This window comes from Pelophylax lessonae, assembly GCF_965119305.1.
Source record: "Pelophylax lessonae genome assembly, chromosome: 3".
Classification (NCBI taxonomy): Eukaryota; Metazoa; Chordata; class Amphibia; order Anura; family Ranidae; genus Pelophylax; species Pelophylax lessonae.
Window position 1 is genome coordinate 147,444,503 of NC_138770.1, and position 23,694 is coordinate 147,468,196.

Here is a 23,694-nt window from a genome sequence, read left to right on the forward strand (position 1 = left end):
CACTCCATTCGGGCGCTAAGTGCTTCCTGGGCCTTCCGCCATCAGGCGTCGGTGCTTCAGGTTTGCAAGGCGGCTACCTGGTCGTCGGTTCATACCTTTACAAAATGTTATAAAGTTGATGTGCTGGCATCGGCGGATGCCTCTTTTGGCCGCAAAGTTCTGCAGGCCGCTGTTTGAGGGGACCGTTGGTCTACCTCGAGGGTTTTTTTCTGTTGGGTTTTCAGTTGAGTCTCATCCTTTTGTCCGATGAGCCTTTAAGACTTCTGGTTGGCTCCGGTTGGGCCTTCTGGATTGGATTTTGATTTCCGTTATCCCACCCCTCATTTGTGGCACTGCTTTGGGACGTCCCTACTGATATTAATCAAAGAGGACTGCGTCTGTCAATGAGTGACAGAGAAAATTGGATTTTTGACTTACCGTAAAATCCTTTTCTCTTAAGCTCATTGGCAGACGCAGTACCCGCCCCTCTATTTTTGAGTTGGGTTGGGTTGAATTCTCTGACACTGCTTTGTTACATAACTGACATCCTGTAGCAGGGAGAGAGAGGATATGCCCTCTGGGACTGCCCCTAAGGTGTGGCCAGAACGTTTTTCCTGCCTAGTGTCCTACTCCTGTAGGGGGCAGTATAACCCTACTGATATTAATCAAAGAGGACTGCGTCTGTCAATGAGCTTAAGAGAAAAGGATTTTACGGTAAGTCAAAAATCCAATTATTTCAGGTTCTTATATAGCGCTGTCAATTTACGCAGCGCTTTACATATACATTGCACATTCACATCAGTCCACATCAATTTTTCTCTTTCGTCCAGGGAGATTAGCTACAGTGCCATGGGCTGTAAACTTATTGACAATGTTGCACACAGTGGACACAGGAACATTAATACCTCTGGAGATGGACTTGTAACCTTGAGATTGTTCATGCTTTTCCACAATTTTTGTTCTCAATTCCTCAGAAAATTATTTGCTGCGCTTTCTCTTCTCCATGCTCCGTGTTGCACACAGATACACACAACAGAAAAATTGAGTCAAATTTTCACTATTTTAACTGGTTGCCAGTGTTATTTCTATAATGTCAGCACCTGTTAATTGATACAGATGAGTTTAATTACAGAAGCATCACAACCTTGGAATACAATTATTTCTTACAATTTTGAGAAGGCGCCAAAAAGTCTGTCCAGTCCATTTTTGAAGTTTTGCGTGGAATGTATCGGATTTGGCTTTTTGTTTCTCCACTGTATGTCATACCTATACAAACAAAAGAAATAAACATGAGAATGCCTAAACATTTGTAATTGTAAAACTTTTCTGGGTGAAGTGTTGCATTATCGGACAGAAATGCTGGGGTGACAATATTTTTGGCCATAACTATGTGGCAGTCTGTCTTGTGAAAATCTTGAACTCGAATAACTGGCAATATAACAAGTGAGCTTGTAGCAAGTGGCGGTCTGGAATGGGTTAAGAACCCTCTCACTCAGTCCTTTATGGTCACATTGCGTAACAATGTCCTTGCTGTTGGGGGCCCCTCTCTCAATGTCTTTTGGGAGATGTAGTGGTGCCAAAAGCGATGATGACCGATCTGTCTGCCTCCAGGATCGACTCCTGCCTCCCAGTACAATCATTAAACTGGCAATCCCCTTCTCCTCTCCTCGGCTCAATCCATACCCGCCTTTGGTCTCCTGGATTAGCCCCCATTCTCCCCCTATCCTGTCTCCTTCCCGGTCTTTCTTAACTCCTCCCCTTTCGGTTCCTGGGCTTTCCTTTTTCTATGGTCCCACCCCTGTCCCAGCTCACATGGGATTTGTAGTTCTCTTCCAGCTTATCTGTATGGAAAGGTCCTGCCTGCAGCATATAAGTTCCAGAATTCTTAGCATGGCTATATTAGTTTCTGTATCCACTAAATTGCAAAGCACTGCCGTCTTGTAGCCAGAAGGAGAAATTGCATAACGAATACTCTTACATTATAGTCTATGGATGTCCTGCATGGCTTAAAGGTGTTGTAAAGGCAGAAGGTTTTTTATCTTAATGCATTCTTTGCATTAAGATAAAAAGCCTTCTGTGTGCAGCAGCCCCCCTAATACTTACCTGAGCCCATCTCTATCCAGCGATGTCCATAAATGCCTCAGCTGTCCAGGACTCTCCGGATTGGCTGAGACACAGCAGCGGTGCCATTGGCTCCCACTGCTGTCAGTCAAACTCAGTTAGCCAATCAAGAGAGAGGGGGGGAACTGGGCCAACTGGCAGCTCCATGTCTGAATAGATACACGGAGCTGCAGCTTGACTCGGGAGGAGCCAGGAGAGCTGAATAGGGACCTGAGAAGAGGAGGATCTGGGCTGCCCTGTGCAAAACCACTTCATAGAGCAGGTAAGTATAATAAGTTTGTTATTTTTATAGAAAAAATTAATGAGACTTTAATGCAAGCATGGCTGTTACATGCAAAAGATGAAGAGTGCGTTGTGATGTGGTGCAGTAGTTTGGCTGCAGTGGTATGAGAGTAAACGTGTATTGCTTATCATGCAGTAACACATTCCTTTATCGGACATAACCGGACACAGGGCATCATCTTAATGCTTATGAAACAGGGTGGTTATACTGTCACCTACAGGTGATTGGACACTGGCAAAAAAAAGACAGGAAGGTCCCTCCTTGGCGTAACCCCTCCCTGGTGGACAGGACTTCAGTTTTCTTGCCAGTGTCTGAAGGTGATGGTCACTGCTGTGCAGCTCTCATGATTTATCAGATTTCAATCGGTTCCAAAAGGGATCAGGAGACTGGTTCTCTCCAAATCCATTCCTACCTCTATCATAAAATTAATAGTACCCAGACCCCACACCGGAGAAGGTGGGCGCAACGCAGAAATGGTCTATGTTTTCTGATCAGCACTGGACCCTGTGTTTACAGAACCCTGCACAATAATTATTGCCTAGTGTTTTCCAGTAGGGTTCTATACAGGTCCAGGGCACTGAACCCCAGCTGGTGGATTGAGTCCCTGAAGGCCCTCTGGGTGAAGCCCACTGTGATGTGTGAAGTTTGGGCCCCTCCTAAAAAGGGGTCCTGTAGAGGAGCTGGTAAGTGCCCCATGGTGGCCCTGCTGGTATTACCATGTTTAGCCAGGTGCCCCCCTTAGGCCACTAGGAAATCTCTGTTTGTAAAGATTAGGAAGATACTGTGTTTCCCATTATGTATGTTGTTACGAACCTCAGCGTAAAAAGGAATGAAACCGCCGTTTAGTGGATGTACCACCTTTGCAGCATGTACGAATTACCCCTGTAGCACACCAGCATACGAATAATCATCCAAAGAGAGCCCCAAACAATCGAACGGCTTTCTGTATAATAAATCCCCCTCCAAAAACGAGACAAAGCTCCGAGTTGAGGGTAAAAACAGGAACTGTTTATTACATTCCAAGACATACAGTTACACACAGCTAAGGGGCACTCCCCTTAGCCTTGCAGGGGGGGGGGGGGATGAGACAAGGACCAACCAATGAGAACTGAACATTTTGTACATTTGAAACAGGCAGTCTTAATACACACCCCCTGCGGAGAGATGTCTCCAGCCCAGCTCAGCTCAGGCTATTGTCTGTATCATGAATCCACACACAGGAGAGGGGGGGGGGGAGGGGGATGGGCTGTAAGATTACTTTACATTAACTCAATGCCATGAGTCCTGCCATCTTCCTTTGTTCAGAGGATGAATAAAGAGGAAATAAAATGCAATAAAAGTGCAATGTCCCAAACTCATAGGAAAATGACACAAAGGGGTTTACAATCCAGGGACAGGGTGATCCGTCACACATAGTGACGGTTAGTACCGTCACATATGTTAAAGAAAATGGGATTTTGTCTTACCTGTAAAAAAATATTTCTTGGAGTACATCATGGGACATAGTGATCCCGCCCCCTCTGTCTTGGGGTTGGGGTTCATGTCATGCTACAGAACTGAAGTCCTGCCTACCACAGAGGGGTTATGTCTAGAAGGGGCTTCCTATCTTTTTGCCAGTGCCCTGTCACATGTAGGTGGGAACATAATTCTGTTCAGAAGGGTTGAGGTGATGCTCTGTGTCCCATGAGAAATGAAAGTTCGAGATAAACCAAAAATCTGTGAATGGGCCATTAGAGGAAAGTTGTGCGGAGAGATATATGGGATTGCCTGTGCTAAGCCTGCTCCTGAAAATGCTTTTCAGTACTTGAGTTACTGAACTAGAACATGCATTCAGCATGTAAAGTCAGATCATAGTCAGGCCCTATTATTTTAAATACTTGTCCTGAGTCAATGACATACATTTTTAAGTATCTATGGCGGCCAGGAAACTAGCATTTTTAGAAACGGAGGGAAGCGAAGCCATCTTTTCTCTATATTTTTATTTTAAAACCCAATTCAAGTTTCTGCAGTTCTACATGCAGTTACCACATGTAGAATTCTAATAAAACGGTATGGAGTGGCACTATATCATTTATATAGAAAACAGTGAAATAACATGTATAACAATATGTATATTAATGCACTCGTACTTCAACAAATATAAATACATGTGAGAAAAATCTATTTCTGACTATTAGACAATATTTAAAGTGAATGTGCAAAAAAGCTTTACATAAATAGTTAATGCACACCATCCAGCAAGGGAATGATGAATCCAAGTCCCAAAAAGAAAATATTATGAATATAAAATACTCAGAAAAATAAAAATGAGGTGTCCAAATGCAATGTGCAGTGGTGAAGAATGACCAACAAAGAAACTATATTAATAAATGAATGCTGTGATCAAAAAATAGTGACAAAGGTGCCCTTTCTCAACAACCGATAATCCAACACAAAGTGCAGTGGCCGCTCACCTTAAGGCAAATAATATTGCGTTTTCAAGAAAATCAATCGCTGGCTGAAGAGGTTCATTCCATTGCAGACAAATCTCAGCTCATATAAAATAAAATAAGGGTCTCCGCAGTGCAGTATGTATAATTCAACTTTAATTAAAAACCGCACGTTCTGAATTTCCACGCGGTTATCATCCTGGGACCCCTCGGTCTGGTTTTTTGCTACACTTGCATGAGTCTACCTAATTGTAAATTACTACTGTTTTTAATTAAAGTTGAATTATACATACTACACTATGGAGACCCTTATTTTATATGAGCTGAGATTTGTCTGCAATGGAATGAACCTCTTTGGCCAACGATTGATTTTCGTGAAAACGCAATATTATTTGCATTAAGGTGAGCGGCCACTGCACTTAGTGATGGATTATCGGTTGCTGGGAAAGAGCAGCTTTTTTGGATCACAGCATTTACGGATTAATAAGCTTTTCTTTTTTGGACTTGGATTCATCGTTTACTTGGTGGATGGTGTGCATTACCTATTTATGTGTAGTTCTTTTGCACATTCACTTTAAATATTGTCTAATAGTCAGAAATTGATTTTTCTCACATGTATTTATATTTGTTGAAGCACAAGTGCATTTATATAAATATTGTTATGCAGTATTTTAAAGTGAGTACACCCCTCACATTTTTGTAAAACTTGTATTTTATTGTTTCATGTGACAACACAGAAGAAGCACTGACAGGCTGACCCCCCACCCCTTCAAGCTCTGCAGCAATGCTGGCAGCACTCATACGTCTATTTCCCAAAGACAACATCTAGATATGAAGCTGAGTATTTGCACTCAACTTCTTTGGTCGACCATGGCGAGGCCTGTTCGGAGTGGAACCTGTCCTGTTAAACCGCTGTATGGTCTTGGCCACCATGCTGCAGCTCAGTTTCAGGGTCTTGGCAATCTTCTTATAACCTAGGCCATCTTTATGTAGAGCAACAATTCTTTTTTTTCAGATTCTCCGAGAGTTCTTTGCCATGAGGTGCCATGTTGAACTTCCAGTGACCAACATGAGAGAGTGAGAGCGATAACACACTTGCTCCCCATTCACACCTGAGACCTTGTAACACTAAGGAGTCACATGACACTGGGGAGGGACTCACTTTTGTTGCCAGCGGTTTAAATATTATTGGCTGTGTGTTGTTATTTTGAGGGAACAGTAAATTTACACTGTTATATAAGCAGTACACTCACTACTTTACATTGCAGCAAAGTGTCATTTCTTCAGTGTTGTCACATGAAAAGATATAATAAAATATTTACAAAAATGTGAGGGGTGTACTCACTTTGGTCAGATACTGTATATGTTATTAAACTGTTTTCTATATAATTGATAAAGCGCCACTCCATACCACTTTATTATGTTTCTCAGTGTATGTGGTGACAATACAGGGATTGGCTGTTATATCCTGCTTTATTTTTTATTTTTGTTTGTTTTTCACTTGATAGTGCATTGGTTTTCTTGCTTTACGCGTGTAGACTATTTTAGGAATTTTCTTGTGAATAGCATCATTTTAAGTTGTGATGTGATAAAGATGTTGATGCGCGTATTGGCGTTTTCCTCCTTTTTTCCTGGATGCTTTTCTGACGTACCTTTCTTTGCACAGCATTGCAACAGATTATCTGTTCTTCCATAAACAAATGATGTTCTCTTGCTCTCTCTACAGCATCTCTCCAATATCTCTCCTTTTTCACTCCCTTTCCTCATTTGTCTTTTTCAAAAAAAAAAAAAAAAAATCTGTAACAGTAATAAATGGGAATGACAACCGTGTGAAGTAGCTATTTTTATTCCCCTGCCATGCAGGATTGTTTGATTGTATTCCAGATTCTCAAGAGGAAATTTAAAAGCAAATCAAAAATAACTTCAATACTTTTTGTTTATTTTTGGATGACTAAGTTTTCCATTTCCTGTTATAGTAGAATATTTGTAATACACTCTGAAAAAAGAACTTCCCTTCCTATTTTTTTTTTTTTTTTTAGTAAAGTGGAAGTTAACCCTAACAACAGACATGTCTTTTTTCCTAAATTTTTAGGTCAGTAAACTATACCATTAAAAGGGTTTTCTTATATCTGTTTGATAAGTGCAAAATAAATACTTTTACACTTTGTGGAGTTATTTACCCTACTCTGTTCACCCCTGTGAACCACAAAACACCACCAATAGGATGAGATGAGGAGAGGGGGAGTTGTTGTTTAAGCCTTAACACAGGGAGACCGTGTTGCTCCTCCATAGATTCAGTACAGTGAGTGACTACGGTTATGCTTCTACAGAAAGTGTTATTGACCGGTCCACTAAGTAAAATGAAAGGAAAAAGCCTGATAAAACGAATGCAACCGCCACGTCGAAGGACAGTAGGCTGCTATATATCACATGTTTCTTCTTTATTTTGGATCAGCTGTAAAGTGTACTGTTCTCCACCCCAGCTCTTCCGCTACAAGTTTAATGCTGGCCATCGGTCCATCAAAATTCAGCCGGTTCAGCAGAGATCGATCAAATTTTGATCCATCTATGACCGTTCCTACTGAAGAGAAGTCCATCTAATGATCAACTTTTTTGAAATAAGACTGCTGGAAAACTTTCATTGTATTCTGACTGTGGAGGAGTCCCTGCTGTCAGAATACAGTAGCACAGCGAGGAGAATTCCTCCATCCACTTTACTTGTGTGGATGGGAAATCCATTTGGTTTCTTTCAATCAGCCCTCTGGCTGATTGAAAAAAAAAAAAACCCTTCTGGGGCCAGTTTTATACTGTTATAGCTCCCAACTGTCCCTGATTTGGAGGGACTGTCCCTTATTTGGAACAAAGTCCATCTTTCACCCTCATTGTGGTCTGATCTGACTTGACAAAGCGCATGCGCGGGAAACGCGTTGTCATGGCAACACTCTCCCTTGAGTTCCAGGCTGGTCACAATTACTTCCTGCATCTGGTAATTGGCACTTCGTCTTTTGAGTCTCTGGTCGCGGTGATGTCAGGTAGGAGCGCCGGCAGGCCCAGCCCAGCTCCCGATCGCCTGTGACTTTACTCAGCGGTTTGACAGCATGCCACAGAGACCTTTCACTGGCTTTTTATTATTTGGAGGCTTTATTTACATCACCTATATCTGGATAGCGCTGTCCACACTGGTTGCTTGCAGGAAAGTATATCCTATGTACTTGGTTTAACTTTTTTTATTTACATTTCTTTAGTTACTTCCTGATTTCTGGCCTAGGCAAATGATGTCATGGGAAGATAGGTTTCCTCAGCTAAGCACACCCTCCTGCAGGCATGCCAGAGCTAAGAGCAGATGGATTCCAGGAAGTAATTGCTACATAATTCATCTGTCCTTACTCAAGATAGCCATGGCCAGAAATGCTAAGGGAGTGTTTTCAGAATGATCTCTCAGAAAAATAAAGCATATAGACATAGATTGATGTGTGAGTTTGCGTTAAATATTAAGAATGATTCAAATAGTGTTTTTGCTTTGTGGTGTTCACATGCAGTGTAGTTTCGCTTTAAAGTTTATATTAAAGTGGAGTTCCGGCCTCAAAATCCACTTTGGGCCATCCGCTTGCTCAGTGTCACCTGTAAAATAAATGGATAATCCCAATTTTTTTTTTTTTGTTACCTTGTTTTTGAAGAAAATATACTCACCTTTCTTCCACTTCCTCCCTCTGCGGCCGCGGCCCGCGCCGTCACTTCCTGCATGCATTGATTGATGGGAGCGAGGAGGTTCAGCTCCCAGGAATCAATACACCTGCACCGGCTCCGCTCGTCAGTTCCGGTGCAGGCGCATCATTCCCTGCTAAACAGCTACTGAGCATGCCCAGAAGCTGTGCAGGGATGACGCTCCTGCCCTGGAAGTGACGGCGGGGCTGGTGCAGTGCATTGTGGGACCAAAGAGGTCGCAGAAGAGGACACGCTGGCTTCAGCTGCCCACACTTGTGATGGCAGCGTTTGAGAAGAAATTTTCAAGGTAAGTTTTTCTTCTAAAAGGTAAGTGCGACCTGGGACAGTTCAGAGGCTATCCATTGTGGAATGTGCTAGCCCTTACTGTGTCGGGGGTATTTTAGTAAAAAATCATTTTCGAGGCAGGAACTCTGCTTTATGCTACCTTTTTACAAGCAGGCATCGATGGGAAGAAGCTAGCAAATGCGATGTAAACATTGCGATGGGCTGTAGTGGTGCAGTCTTAGCACAGGACTTAGAATGTGACGGTGGGCTAGTTTTGCTCAAAGGGGCAACACAAATTTGTGAAAAGCCAGCCTAAACAGCAAGAGGAACAATGGTGTATTATTATTATGCTGTTTTCTATGCAGCCAGCAGCTGCTGTTCTAGAACCATTTTTTTTATCAGTTCTTAAAGAAGCCCTCTCTTTCTGAGGCTCTCTGAGTCCTTTAAGTTTTAAATCAACAAAGGGAGCCACAGAGCAAACTGCTGTGCTGTCTCTTTAGATAACCCATAGTGCTCTGGAAACCCATTGTCACGTGCTATATTTTCTGTAAAAAAAAAAAAAAATAGTACTTCAAATTTGAATGTGTATAAAAAATGGTTAAATGTTTTTAGGGCTTACAATATTGGTTGGGTAATTGGTGGTTTCCACTCTAGTTGGCCCTGTAGTAGTTTTCTTCACCTCTGCTAGTGTAATGGGCCAATTTATTTTTAATGCTATGGAGAGGAAATAGGAGGATGACTCATTTTTATATTTACATTGTGAATCACCAGTTCATAGGGGAGGATAGTATCACGGCAACAGTTATTAGGAATATTTCTCTTACTCTGTCAGCTCTTATTGGTCCTCTGTGTATGAGGCCTTGGATGTTTCTGCACAGTGCAAGAGAGCTGTAAACTAATGTCAGCTATCGGAGAAACATTCTCCAGTTGTCATACTGGTCTGTGCAATGTCCGGGTGACTTGTGTAACCCACCGTGTTTTCTGCCGAAAGCTCTTCTCTATCCACTTCCTGTGCTTCACAATGATACATGTAACTCTCACTGTCTGCTGCACTGAGCTACTGTGGCGTACACTAGGTGTCCCCGTAACCGGTAAATGTGTTTCTTATGTTGACTATGGATGTAACTGGCCTTCTTTTGACTATATTGTTTTGATGCAGCAAACATAACTCTTGTGTTCTCCAAACGCCCAGTACAAGAAGTTTTAGCAAAAAGCACAAAAATGTTTGTGTTTCAGATGGTTTTCAATAGGCTAAAACCCTGGTGGGTCCTAGAGGAAAAGTTTAGCGTTGGTTGAATTGGGGAGTTCCCCCCTTAACCACTTAAGGAACTAAGCCTATTTCTGTGACATGTTGCATACAAGTTTAAAATAAGTATTTTTGCTAGAAAGGGACTTGGAACCCCCAAACATTATATATTTTTTTAGCAAAGATTTTGGAGACTAAAATAGCGGTCTTTGCAATATTTATTGTCACACGGTATTTGTGAAGCGGTCTTTCAAACGCAGTTTTGTTAAAAAAAATACACTTCACTTAATTAAAAAAAAAAAAAGGAAACCGTAAAGTTAGTGCAATTTTTTTGTGTATTGTGAAAGATGATGTCACGCCGAGTAAATAGATACCGAACATGTTAACGGTTTAAAATTGCGCACACTCGTGTAATGGCGACAAACTACGGTACCTAAAAATCTCCATAGATGACTCTTCAAAAAATGTTACCGATTACTAGTTCAGTTACAGATGAAGTCTTTTGCTAGAATTATTGCTTTCTCTGACGATCGCGGCAATACCTCACATGTGTGACTTGACCACACTGGGCGTGACTTACGTATGCATTTTCTTTGAGGTGCAAGCACGCCGTGATGGGGACGCTTTTTACTTTTTTTTTTTTCTCTGATTTATTGTATTTATTTTCTTTTCACTGTCCCTTTTAAAAAAAAACTGACAGTAATAGGGAGTGACCAATACTCTTTATGGAGGTATCTTGGGTCTAAAAGAACCCAGACCCCTCCACTGCACTTCAAAGTATTGAAACACCAAAATCTGCAGTTTTGAATACTGACTTTTATTTTATTTTTTTAAAATTTGGCGCCATTGGCAGCCGAGTAAACCAGAAGTGACGTCTTGACATTGCGTCCAGGTTATCACATCAGAGACCCGATGGAAGCCGAATCTGGCTTTGTTTGGGACTCCAGCCAGCCGATGGATATGCCGGCCAGTCACTCGGGTCTCCCGGCTGGGAGGAGCATTAGGGGTGGCGTCTCTTTGTAATTGTTGAGCTTCATCGGTTGTTATCACTAGAAAGCCGACTGCCTGCTCTAGAAAACGGTACCGGAGTGATGCCTATGTCATGATGATGATCCTGTCACTGCTGTGTTGGCCTAGGAGCAGATGAGTATTCTCTTCAGCAATTACAAATGTTATATGGCCATTATAATTTTTTTTCTAAAATGGAGTTATAATGGTTTATTTTAGATTGTCTACGTTAGGTCTTTTAAGCTTTTTTTTTTTATATAAACCAATTAGCCATACTGTTACGACCACTGACATGTTAAGTGAATAACTATATTATCTTGTTACAATGGCATTTGAAAGTCAGTAGGATATACACTCACTGACCACTTTATTAGGTACACCTTGCTAGTATCGGGTTGGACCCCGTTTTGCCTTCAGAACAGCCTTAATTTTTTGGGGCATAGATTCAACAAGGTTTTGAAAACATTCTTCAGAGATTTTGGTCCATAGTGACATGATAGCATCACGCAGTTGCTGCACATTTGTCGACTGCACATCCATGATGCGAATCTCCCATTCCGCCACATCTCAAAGGTGCTCTATTGGTTTGAGATCTGGTTACTGTGGAGGCCATCGGAGTACAGTGAACTCCTTGTCCTGTTCAAGAAACCAGTTTGAGATTATTTGAGTTTTGTGACATGGTGCATTATCCGGCTGGAAGTAGCCATTGGAAGATGGGTACACTTTCGTCATAAAGGGATGGACATGGTCAGCAACAATCCTCTGGTAGGCTGTGGCATTTAAAATATGCTCTATTGGTACTAAGAGGCCCAAAGTGTGCCAAGAAAATATCTCCCACACCATTACACCACCACCAGCTGAACCTTTGATACGAAGCAGGATGGATCCATGCTTTTACCACTTGCCGACCGCCTGCCGTAGTTGTACCGGCTTGGCTGCGCGAATCGACGTAGGGGTATGTCGGTTTATGAGAGCACACTCCTGCCCCCACTAGGCAGCGGAAATGCCGATCCAGGGGACCGACAGCCGAGATTGCCGCTGGGCACCCGAGATTGCTCCCCGCTGAGATAGGACGGTCATCTGTTGTAAACACAGCTGAACGTTCTCTCTGAAATGATCGCGAAGCACCTGTGATCCTTCTATATAGGTTCACAGGTCTCTCTGATCATTTCACAAGTCCCTTCCCCATACAGTTAGAAAACACTCCCCTAGGCTCACAAATAACCCATTGATCACCCCTAGGTTAACCCCTTCCCTGCCAGTGTCATTATTACAGTAACAATGCATATTTTCAGCACTGATTACTGTAGTAATGTCACTGGTCCTCCCCAAAAATGTAAAAAATGTCGGGCTCGATCTGTCCGCCGCAATGTCGCAGTCCTGCTAAAAATTGCAGATCGCCACCAATACTAGTAAAATAAATTAATAAAAATGACAAAAATCTTTCCCCTAGTTTGTAGACGCGATAACTTTTGTGCAAACCAATCAAAATATGCTGCTTGCGATTTTTTGTTTTTACCAAAAATATGTAGCAGAATCCCAAAAAATGGCCTGGTCATTAAGGGGGCAAATCCTTCCGGTCCAGAACTGGTTAATGTTGTTTACGCCAAATTCTAACACTGCCTTAGGGTGATGGACTGGCCAAGCATGTCTCCAGACCTAAACCCTATTTAGCATCTGTGGGGCATCCTCAAACGGAAGGTGGAGAAGCGCAAGGCCGCTAACATCCACCAGCTCTGTAATGTCATCATGAAGGAGTGGAAGAGGACTCCAGTGACAACCTGTGAAGCTCTGGTGAACTCGATGCCCCATAGGGTTAAGGCAGTGCTGGAAAATGATGGTGGCCACACAAAATGTTGACACCTTGGTCCCAATTTGGAAAATTACACTAAGGGGTATGCTCACTTTTGTTGCCAGCGGTTTAGACATTAATGGCTGTGTGTTGAGTTATTTTGAGGGGACAGCAAATTTACACTGTTATACAAGCTGTACACTCACTACTTTATATTGTAGCAAAGAGTAATTTCTTCAGTGCTGTCACATGAAAAGGTATAATAAAATATTTACAAAAACGTGAGGGGTGTACTCACTTTTGTGAGATACTGTGTGAATATATACAAAATGCATCACAGAAACCTTCCTCTAAGATCTCATTGAAACGTATCTTCATATGCGTTCAGAGGACTTCTCTAAACACACATAAATACATGTAGTGATTTTTCAGTGGGGCCATTCACACTGAGCATTTACCTGTGTTGAGGTTCAGACAGTTTATCTGCATTTAGAGAAAATAGAATTTTGTGCGTCCAGGATCCGACTGTAAACTCTAGACGCAGATAAACCTGCTTTTATAGCAGGAACATCTAAATTTCATCGCAAGAGTGATTGAAGGGAGGAGGCATAACTGAAGCAGAGTAAAATTGGCTCAGTTTACTTGTTATTTATTAGATAACAGTGTATTTGGATTCTTTCATAGAATATTTCTACCGAGAGAAGAGACAGAAGGCAGGTCCTGATCCAAATAAGAACACGTGCAAGATGCTGGTAGTGGCTGATCATCGGTTTTTCAGCTTCATGGGGAGGAATGAGGAGAGTACCACCATAAACTATCTGGTAAGAAAAAAATCTGATGTCTTTACCTTTTGAGAACTACTATGACAGGTGGAATGGGAGAACTATTACAGTGGCTGTATTAGATTTTATATACAACGCTTGTTTTTTTGTCCCAAAATATCTAAAAGTCGGGAGTGTTGATAAGTAGACCTATTGCAAACCAGCTAACAAAACAAGGTAAGCATCTGGTGCCTACACTTAGGCAAGGCTTTAAAATAGTACTAAAGTCTTGAATGTGTGGGCTTGAATACATTTTTATATATCAGTTAAGCATAGGAACATAAATCCTTTATTAACCACTTTACCACTAGAATATTTTGCTGTCTTACGTCTGGGCCACTTTTTGCGATTCGGCGCTGTGCGACTTTAACTGACAATTGCGCGGTCATGCGACGCCGTACCCAAACGAAATTTACGTCCTTTTTTCCCCACAAACCGAGCTTTCTTTTGGTGGTATTTGATCACCTGTGCAATTTTTTACTTTTTGCGCTATAAACAAAAAAAGAGCGTTTATTTTGAAAAAATAACAATATTTTTAACATTTTTTTATATGAAATGCCCCCCAAAAAAGATGTAAAAACCAATTTTTTTTTAAATTTTTGGCCAATTTGTTTTCTGCTACCCATGTTTGCTAAAAAAAATCGCAATAAGCGTATTTTGATTGCTTTGCGCAAAAGTTATTGCGTTTACTAACAAAGGGAAAGATTTATGTCATTTTTGGTGTTTTTTTTTTTTAACCAGTAATGGCGGCGATCTGCGATTTTTTTTTTTTTTTTTTTGCGGGACTGCGACATTGCGGCGGACAGATCGGACCCTTGACTGACATTTTTGTCACTTTTGGGGGTACCAGTGACATTACTGCAGTAATCAGTGCTATAAATATGCACTGTTACTGTAAAAATGACACTGGCAGGGAAGGGGTTAATTTTATTGGAGAGGGAGGGGTTAATGTATGCCTGGTGCTTACTGACATGTGGGGGGGGAGGTGACTGTGTGAGACGGGGACAGATCGGATGTCCAGCTATGCTGAACACTCCGATCTGTCACTGAGGAGATCCGCCCGCTCTGTTTACACAGGCGGGCGGATCTCCAAACTGGATTCCCCGACGATCGGGGCAGAGCAGCGGCGATCGCCGCCGCTCCTCCCCTGGCCCGACTCCCGCTGTGAATGAAAACAGCGGGAGCGCACCTACAGGGGGAGGAGTCTGGCGACGTAGGTCTACGTCGTCAAACGGGATCGTGCCACTTTGCCGTAGTAGCACTCCGGTACATAGCGGTAAAGTGGTTAAACAAATGTCCAGAAACACTTTCATGTTACTTGTTCACTTCCGTAGTCTCCGGGGTCTTGTGCACCATTTCCGGAAACCTCAGTCAGGAAGCACATTGATCACATAGTAGATCCCCTGACCCCCTCTCCATGTCCTATCATTCTAAACGCCATTGTACTAGCGTACCCGGTCAGTCCTCCCTGGCTACCTGTGCATGTCGACACAGGCCGCGTTGTAGCATCGACTTTGATTCTCTCTCTGGAGTGTGCACATAACTGTGGCTTTGTGGTACCCGGAATGCAATGGAGCCACTGGGAAACCAGGAATCTGGGGCAGTTATGTTTGGACCAGCGTAACTGAGAAGAAAGGTAAGATTGTAAAGAAGCAGAAAACTACAGAAGAAAGCTGCTGTAATTGATTTATAAATCTTAGGGTTTACCCACTTGCCAACCAGTCACATACCTGGTATCTCACTGGACTTCAAGTGGTATACTGGGGGCATCACCCCGGGACCCTTTTTTTTTATGGCTTTTTTTTTTAAAAGCGGTACCTCTCATATGCCTATTGCGGTCATAAGGGATATTTACATTCCTCGTGACCGCAATAAAAGTGATCAAAAAATAAAAAAAATTAAAGCATCAGTGTAAAAAAAAAAAAAACATTTAATAATGAAAATGTAAAGTATCCCCCCCCCGTGTTCACGCACAAAGGCGAACACACGCGTCCGTTCCGCCCAAAGATAGTGATTGCCCCACACGTGACGTTTCACCGCGATCATCAGATCATGGGCAGTACTTCAGACCTCCTGTAAAAATTGAATGTAACTTGTAAAGGCTTTGAAAACTTCACCCATGGATAGTACAATTTTTATCATTTGTTGCCGTTGCATGGGCGTACACAGTTTTAATGTGTGACATGTTTGGTATCTATTTACTCGATGTAACACCTTTTTTAACTTTTACAAAAAATGAGGTTATGTATTTGTTTGCATTAAAAAACAAAAAAACGGCATTTAAAAAACAGCTGCGCAAAACCCAGCAATTTATTCTCTAGTGCCTCTACTTTAAAAATATATAATGTTTTGGGGGTTGTAAGAAATTTTCTAGCGAAAAATACTGATGTGAAGAAAAAGTGCCAGAAAAAACCTTGTCTTGAAGTGGTTCAGAACACTTTGAAATGTCTAGATTGATCTCTTTAGGGACAATAAGGTTGCTGTAAAGGTGACGGTATATTTCATTTCCCATTGATATTGTCTACAATGATACAGCTTGCCATGCAAATTCTGTGCAGTGCAGAGACCCAGCCATAATCTGACCTGTAGGAAACGGTATCCCAGTTTCTACTTTGTACTCTTTGTTAGCCTTTGAAGAACAGAAATGATTTGCAACCTATACATTTATCTGCTTCAAAATGAGACACAGAGAGGAGAAACCGTTTATTAAAGTTTTGATTGATGACTTAAGCTGTCTTTCATTCAGCATTTGAATAATACTCAAAGTGGATTACGAATGACTACCTCTTGAAAGAACTGTCATAAATTTCATGGAAATATTAACTGAAACCTGGTGTTACAGATTGAGCTGATTGACAGAGTGGATGACATATACAGGAATACCTCTTGGGACACCCAGTGGAAAGGATATGGCGTACAGATCGAACAGGTATCATTCGGAGTTCTTTTTTGCACCTATGTACTGTATGTAGCATCTACAGAAATAACCATTAAAGTGATATTAAAGTCTTGTTTGTTATTTTTATACAAAAAAAACAAATGTTCTACTTACCTTCTCTGTGCAGTTGGTTTTGAACAGAGCAGCCCTGATCCTCCTCTTCTCGGGTCCCTTGCCAGCCGCCTGGCCCCTCCCTCCTGCTGAGTGCCCCCACAGCAAGCAGCTTGCTATGGGGGCCTCCGAGCCACTGCTCTGTGTGTCCATTTAAACATGGAGCCACAGCTCGGCCCCACCCCCTCTCTCTCGTCATTGGTTTACTGATGTTGATTGACAATGCCATTGGTTCCTGCTGCTGTCTCAGCCAATGAGGAAGGCGAGCTCCCCCCCGACAGCTGAGGCTCTCATGCAACATCGCTGGATTAAGTTGGGGCTCTGGTAAGTATTAGGGGGCTGAGGGGGGACTGCTGCACACAAAAGATTTTTTTTCTTCATGCATAGAATGGATTAAGATTTAAAAAAAACTTGCCTTTAAAACCACTTTAAGGTGGACCTCTAAATAAAATGAATTTTTCAGATGAATTGATTGAATATGCTTTAAAACCAATCTTAAAGAGAAAGTAAACCCTCCTCTGACACTTCTACCTAAAGGTAAGCCTATATTAAGGCTTACCTATAGGTAGTGTAAATATCTCCTAAACATGTACCGTTTAGGAGATATTTACCTTACATGCAGCCAGTGACGTCACTGGCGCATGCGCTCTGAAGGAACGGCCGCTGGTGCCATCCCTTCAGAGTCCCGTGCCGTGACTGTCGGCTCCCGCGCGCATGCGCGGGAGTGACGTCACCGCGGCTTTGGCCAATCAGATGGCCGGATGCCGCGATCCCGGAAGACGGGCGACTGAACATGTCGTCCGTCATACAGGTGAGTGAGCGGCACGGCGGGGGCTCGTTGTAAGGTAAGTATTTCATAATGAGCTAGTATTCGATGCATACTAGCTCATTATGTGTTTGTCTTTCAGGTTGTAAAAAAAAAAAATTGAAACGAGTTTACAACCTCTTTAAACAATGCTTACCTTTTTAAAGCATTATTTCCTTTTAATGATAATTAAAAGAAAATAGATTTTGGCTTATTGTTGTTTTATGTGAGCTTTAACAAGTGGATGTAGAATGTAAGCAAGCAAGTCTTTATACCAGTTTACCTCTGAATGTGGTCTGATGTAAGAACAGTGAAATAGTAGGAGGGCTGTGGGGCATGGTGATGGGATTTCTTCTTTTAATTTGAAAGAGCAGTCTGGGCGCCATTTATAGGTTACAGCTACACTCTTCATCTGGGTTATAAATCAGCAGTTACTTTTTCTGCTTTAATAGGCATTATTAAAGCAGATTTAAACTGTATTTAAGTACCACAAACTGAAAATGCTATTTAATGCATTTATATTATTCAAAGAAAACTCACCCATCCACCTGGGGGGTCCTTGCTTTATTTTGTTGAGAAATCACTGAAAAAAAAACTCTATCATTTCTAGCTGCAGCCATCTTGAAAATTGACAGATGATTCGTGTAGCATTTACTTCCTAGAATTCTTATTATACAGGATTTTTATAACGCCAACAGTTTGTGCAGAGAAATCCATCTGCCCCAACCCAGGCATGCAGGCAGGAGGGTGTGCTTAGCTGAGAAAGCCCCTCCTCCCAGATGAAAAAAAAAATGCCCATGAAGACTCCTGAGATGTATGACATCATTTTAGTCTAGGCCAGAAACCAGACTGCAACTGAAAAGTTGGAACAATAACCTATAATATTCCTAAAAAATAGTTAATAGGAAATGAGAGCATTTAGTGTCACTTTAACCACTTACGGACCGCCCGCCGCAGTTTTACGTCGCTACTTTAAAGGTAAAATACCGGGGTTATGGCAGCAGATAGCTTCCATAACCCCGGTATTTTTTTACAGGGCGGGCAGTCCACTTTTACATAAAAGTGATCCCAGCGGTGGATTTGCTACGGGCTCACTTTTATGGGCTGCGGGAGAGGTGACTCCCTCCCGCCGCTTCCCGTTTTTTTTTTTTTTTTTTTCCCTGCTTATCAGAGCCGTCGGTAGCTGGGAAAATTATCTGGTTCTTTCCCCTCCTAGGCAGAAGTCGAGTGAGGGCAAGCTGAACTCCACTCGACTCTATGGCTTTGGAGGACAGGAGCGACGTCATAAGTCGCTTCCTTCCAACGGCCTTAAAGAGTCTATTTTTTTTCATGACGAAAAAAAAATGAATTTTTTTTTTGCTTTTTAGTGTAGATGTGAGATCTGAGGTCTTTTTGACCCCAGATCTCACATTAAAGAGGACCTATCCTGCTTATTTCTATTACAAGGGATGTTTATATTCCTTGTAATAGGTATAAAAGTAATCAAAACCTTTTTCCTTTTTTAGGGACCGTGTAAAAATAAAAGGTAAAATAAATAAGAAAAAAAAAAATTCAAAGTGCAGAAACAAACGCATACGCAAGTTGCGCTCAAATATGTAAACGGTGTTCAAACCACACATGTGAGGTATCGCCGCAATCATTAGAGCGAGGAAAATAATTATAGCCCTAGACCTCCTCTGTAACTCTAAACTGGTAACCTGTAGACATTTTTAAAGCATCGCCTATGGAGATTTTTAAGTACCAGTGTTTGTCGCCATTCCACGAGCATGCGCAGTTTTGAAGCATGACATGATGGGTATCTATTTACTTGGCGTAACATTATCTTTCACATTATCTTAAATAATTGGGCTAACTTTACTGTTTACTTATTTTTTAATTCAAAAACATTTTCACAAATATTGCATTTTTAAGACTGCTGCACAAATACAATGTGAAATAAAGTATGGCAGCGATCTCCATTTTATTCTCTAGGCTCTCTGCTAAAAAAAAAAAAAAAAAATCGATGTTTATAATGTTTTGGGGTTCGAAGTAATTTTCTAGCAAAAAATACTGACTTTAACTAGTAAACAAGTGTCAGAAAAAGGCCTGGTCCTTAAGTGGTTATACCATAGAAAGTTATGTGGTTACTTTATATGACCATGACCTGCATGTTTCCAATGGGCAGCACAGTGGCTTATTGGTTAGCACTTCCACCTAGCAGCACTCGGGTCATCAGTTTGATTTCCAACCATGACACTACCTGCATGTTCTCCCTGTGCCTGTGCGGGTTTCGTTCACCTACCCTGGTTTCCTCCCACACTGGGTTAATTGGCTCCTTTCCAAATTGACTCTAGTATGCATATGTATCATTGTGAGTTAGGGACCCATAGAGGGCAGGGACTGATGTGAATGTTGCTCATCCCTTGTGATAGCAAGTTCAATAAAAAATAAACCTCCCGGCGCTTTAGGAGGATTATGACGCCGGGAGGCGGGTCGTGGTTAAAGATCACGTGACCACCGTGATTGGCAGTCACGTGGTGCAAAAATGGTAAAGGACAGTAACAGTGCTGGGAGCGCACAGGGCGTGCGCACTCAGCACAGGTGTATACACCACAATTCATGCAAATATGCGGCCCCTCAGCACTAAGGACAAGGCGTCTTGAGGCCGCATATTTGCTAACGGCCGGCGCCAAGGGGTTAAAGAGTGTAAAAAAAATTTCAGTTAAATAAATAATAAAATGTTTTGAAGTGACCCAGTGCTCATTTACAAATGCGAACACACAAGTAGGTCACACACGCATATGTAAATGGTGATCGCACCATACATGAGGTATCGTTGCAACGTCGGAGTGAGAGCAATAATGTACCATTGCACGGGAATACGCAGTTTAAAGTGTGACGTGACTCAGCGTGACATCCTATATATTTTACCAAAAAATTGGGTATTGTAGTGTGTCTGTGTGCACTAAAATTCATTTTAAGGCTGCATGCACACTAGCTTAAAAATAAACATTCCTAACTGCAGCTTTTTAGAAAATTTTATTTTTTCTGCTTTATAATGATATCCTATGTGCCCATGCACACTGTTTTTAGTCTAGAAGTGCTTTTTCAGCTTCTAGGGGCAGAAAAAAAACTTTTATTTTTGCATTTTTAGGAGTGATTTGCCAGCAGAAAATAAAGCTGAAAGCTCCTAACTGCTGCTAACATCTGGCATAAAACGCTATTATGAACGATTTTTCATCCAGCGTATTTCTGGCATTTTTTTAAGCTTATAGTGTGCATGGAGCCTAGATGTAAATTGTGCAAGTGAAAATTTGCATTTGATAAACCGCTATTAAATTGTTGTGTGACACAAAAATTGCAACACCCACCACTTTATTCTCCAGGGACTTTGCTTTCAGAAAATATGTATTGTATGGGGGTTGAAAGGAGTTGTAAAGTCAGAAGGTTTTTTATCTTAATGTCTTCTATGCATTAAGATAAAAAACCTTCTGTGTGCAGCAGCCCCCTAATGCTTACCCAAGCCCCTAGCTGCTTGCTATGGGGGCACTCAACGGGAGGGAGGGGCCAAGAGGACCGAAGAGGGACCCAAGAACAGGAGGATCTGGGCTGCTCTGTGCAAAACCAACTGCACAGAGGAGGTAAGTATAACATGTTTGTTTTTTTTTATTTAAAAAAAAAAAAAGGAAACTTTACAATCACTTGAAGTAATTTTCTGGGATAAAAAAGATTTTTACATGTACAGTGGGTACAGAAAGTATTCAGACCCCCTTAAATTTTTCACTCTTTGTTATATTGCAGCCATTTGCTAAAATCATTTAAGTTCATTCTTCTTCCTCATGAATGTACACATAGCACCCCATACTGACAGAAAAACACAGAATTGTTGACATTGTTGCAGATTTATTAAAAAAGAAAAACTGAAATATCACATGGTCCTAAGTATTCAGACCCTTTGCTCAGTATTTAGTAGAAGCCCCCTTTTGATCTAATACAGCCAGGATTCTTTTTGGGAAAGATGCAACAAGTCTTTCACACCTGGATTTGGGGATCCTCTGCCATTCCTCCTTGCAGATCCTCTCCAGTTCTGTCAGGTTGGATGGTAAACGTTGGTGGACAGCCATTTTTAGGTCTCTCCAGAGATGCTCAATTGGGTTTAAGTCAGGGCTCTGGCTGGGCCATTCAAGAACAGTCACGGAGTTGTTGTGAAGCCACTCCTTCGTTATTTTAGCTGTGTGCTTAGGGTCATTGTCTTGTTGGAAGGTAAACCTTCGGCCCAGTCTGAGGTCCAGAGCACTCTGGAGAAGGTTTTTGTCCAAGATATCCCTGTACTTGGCCGCATTCATCTTTCCCTCTATTGCAACCAGTCGTCCTGTCCCTGCAGCTGAAAAACACCCCCACAGCATGATGCTGCCACCACCATGCTTCACTGTTGGGACTGTATTGGACAGGTGATGAGCAGTGCCTGGTTTTCTCCACACATACCGCTTGGAATTAAGGCCAAAAAGTTCTATTTTGGTCTCATCAGACCAGAGAATCTTATTTCTCACCATCTTGGAGTCCTTCAGGTGTTTTTTTTAGCAAACTCCATGCGGGCTTTCATGTGTCTTACACTGAGGAGAGGCTTCCGTCGGGCCACTCTGCCATAAAGCCCCGACTGGTGGAGGGCTGCAGTGATGGTTGACTTTCTACAACTTTCTCCCATCTCCTGACTGCATCTCTGGAGCTCAGCCACAGTGATCTTTGGGTTCTTCTTTACCTCTCTCACCAAGGCTCTTCTCCCCCGATAGCTCAGTTTGGCCGGACGGCCAGCTCTAGGAAGGGTTCTGGTCGTCCCAAATGTCTTCCATTTGAGGATTATGGAGGCCACTGTGCTCTTAGGAACCTTAAGTGCAGCAGAAATCTTTTTGTAACCTTGGCCAGATCTGTGCCTTGCCACAATTCTGTCTCTGAGCTCTTCAGGCAGTTCCTTTGACCTCATGATTCTCATTTGCTCTGACATGCATTGTGATCTGGAAGGTCTTATATAGACAGGTGTGTGGCTTTCCTAATCAAGTCCAATCAGTATAATCAAACACAGCTGGACTCAAATGAAGGTGTAGAACCATCTCAAGGATGATCAGAAGAAATGGAAAGCACCTGAGTTAAATATATGAGTGTCACAGCAAAGGGTCTGAATACTTAGGACCATGTGATATTTCAGTTTTTCTTTTTTAATAAATCTGCAACAATGTCAACAATTCTGTGTTTTTCTGTCAGTATGGGGTGCTATGTGTACATTCATGAGGAAGAAGAATGAACTTAAATGATTTTAGCAAATGGCTGCAATATAACAAAGAGTGAAAAATTTAAGGGGGTCTGAATACTTTCCGTACCCACTGTATGTGAGAAATGTCAGAATTGGTCCGGTTTTGAAGTAGGTAATAATAAAAAAGTAATTCCCATTCAGATTTAATATGCACATTAACATAAACAGACAGCGTTCCCTTCATAGCAGGAACAGGTAATAATCTGCAACAAAGTGTTTTAAAATCCATGCAATGTACATACAGTGGGTACGGAAAGTATTCAGTATTTTATTGGGAATATTTTATAGCAGAAAGTATAAAAAAAAAAAAAACTTTTTTTTTTTTTTCAGAATTGTTTTTTTTTTTTTGTTTGTTTATAACACAAAAAATAAAACCTGCAGAGGTGATCAAATACCACCAAAAGAAAGCTCTGTTTGTGGCAAAAAATACATCAATTTTATTTGGATACAGTGTCGCACGACCGCGCAATTGTCAGTTTAAGTAACCCAGTGTTGTATTGCAAAAAATGGCCTGGTCATTAAGGAGTAAAACCTTCCGGTCCTTAAGTTGTTAAGCAGAACAGGAGGCTGCAGCATAAGGTGATTGAGCGACACTTCTCAACGGAAGCAGACACTGAGATGGAGGAGGAAGAGAGCAGGAATACAAACAATCTGGCATATGCAGAGCCTTGAGATTTGTAGAAGCAAAATCAGTGTGCATAATTAGGAGTATGTACCAGTCTTAGAACTACAAGTGGCAACAAATGCTGTTTACAAAGGATTATAGGTTAGGTTTCCTAAATTATATCTCTCACTAGTGTTACATTTTGCAGGGTACTGTACTATTGCTTCTCCGGCTACTGAATTCTTCATCACATTGTCTGTTAAAATAATTTGATTTATTG

At 41.7% G+C, this 23,694-nt stretch overlaps 1 protein-coding gene across 1 annotated transcript in view; it reads left to right on the forward strand.

Annotated features, from left to right (window-relative positions):
- The window catches only part of ADAM17 (ADAM metallopeptidase domain 17), a 158,823-nt gene that overhangs the window by 81,421 nt on the left and 53,708 nt on the right, over window positions 1-23,694 (forward strand). Inside the window, exons 7-8 of the mRNA XM_082251945.1 lie at window positions 13,533-13,669; window positions 16,512-16,598. Coding sequence (XP_082108071.1) covers window positions 13,533-13,669; window positions 16,512-16,598 — 224 coding nt within the window. The remainder of the gene's footprint in view (window positions 1-13,532; window positions 13,670-16,511; window positions 16,599-23,694) is intronic.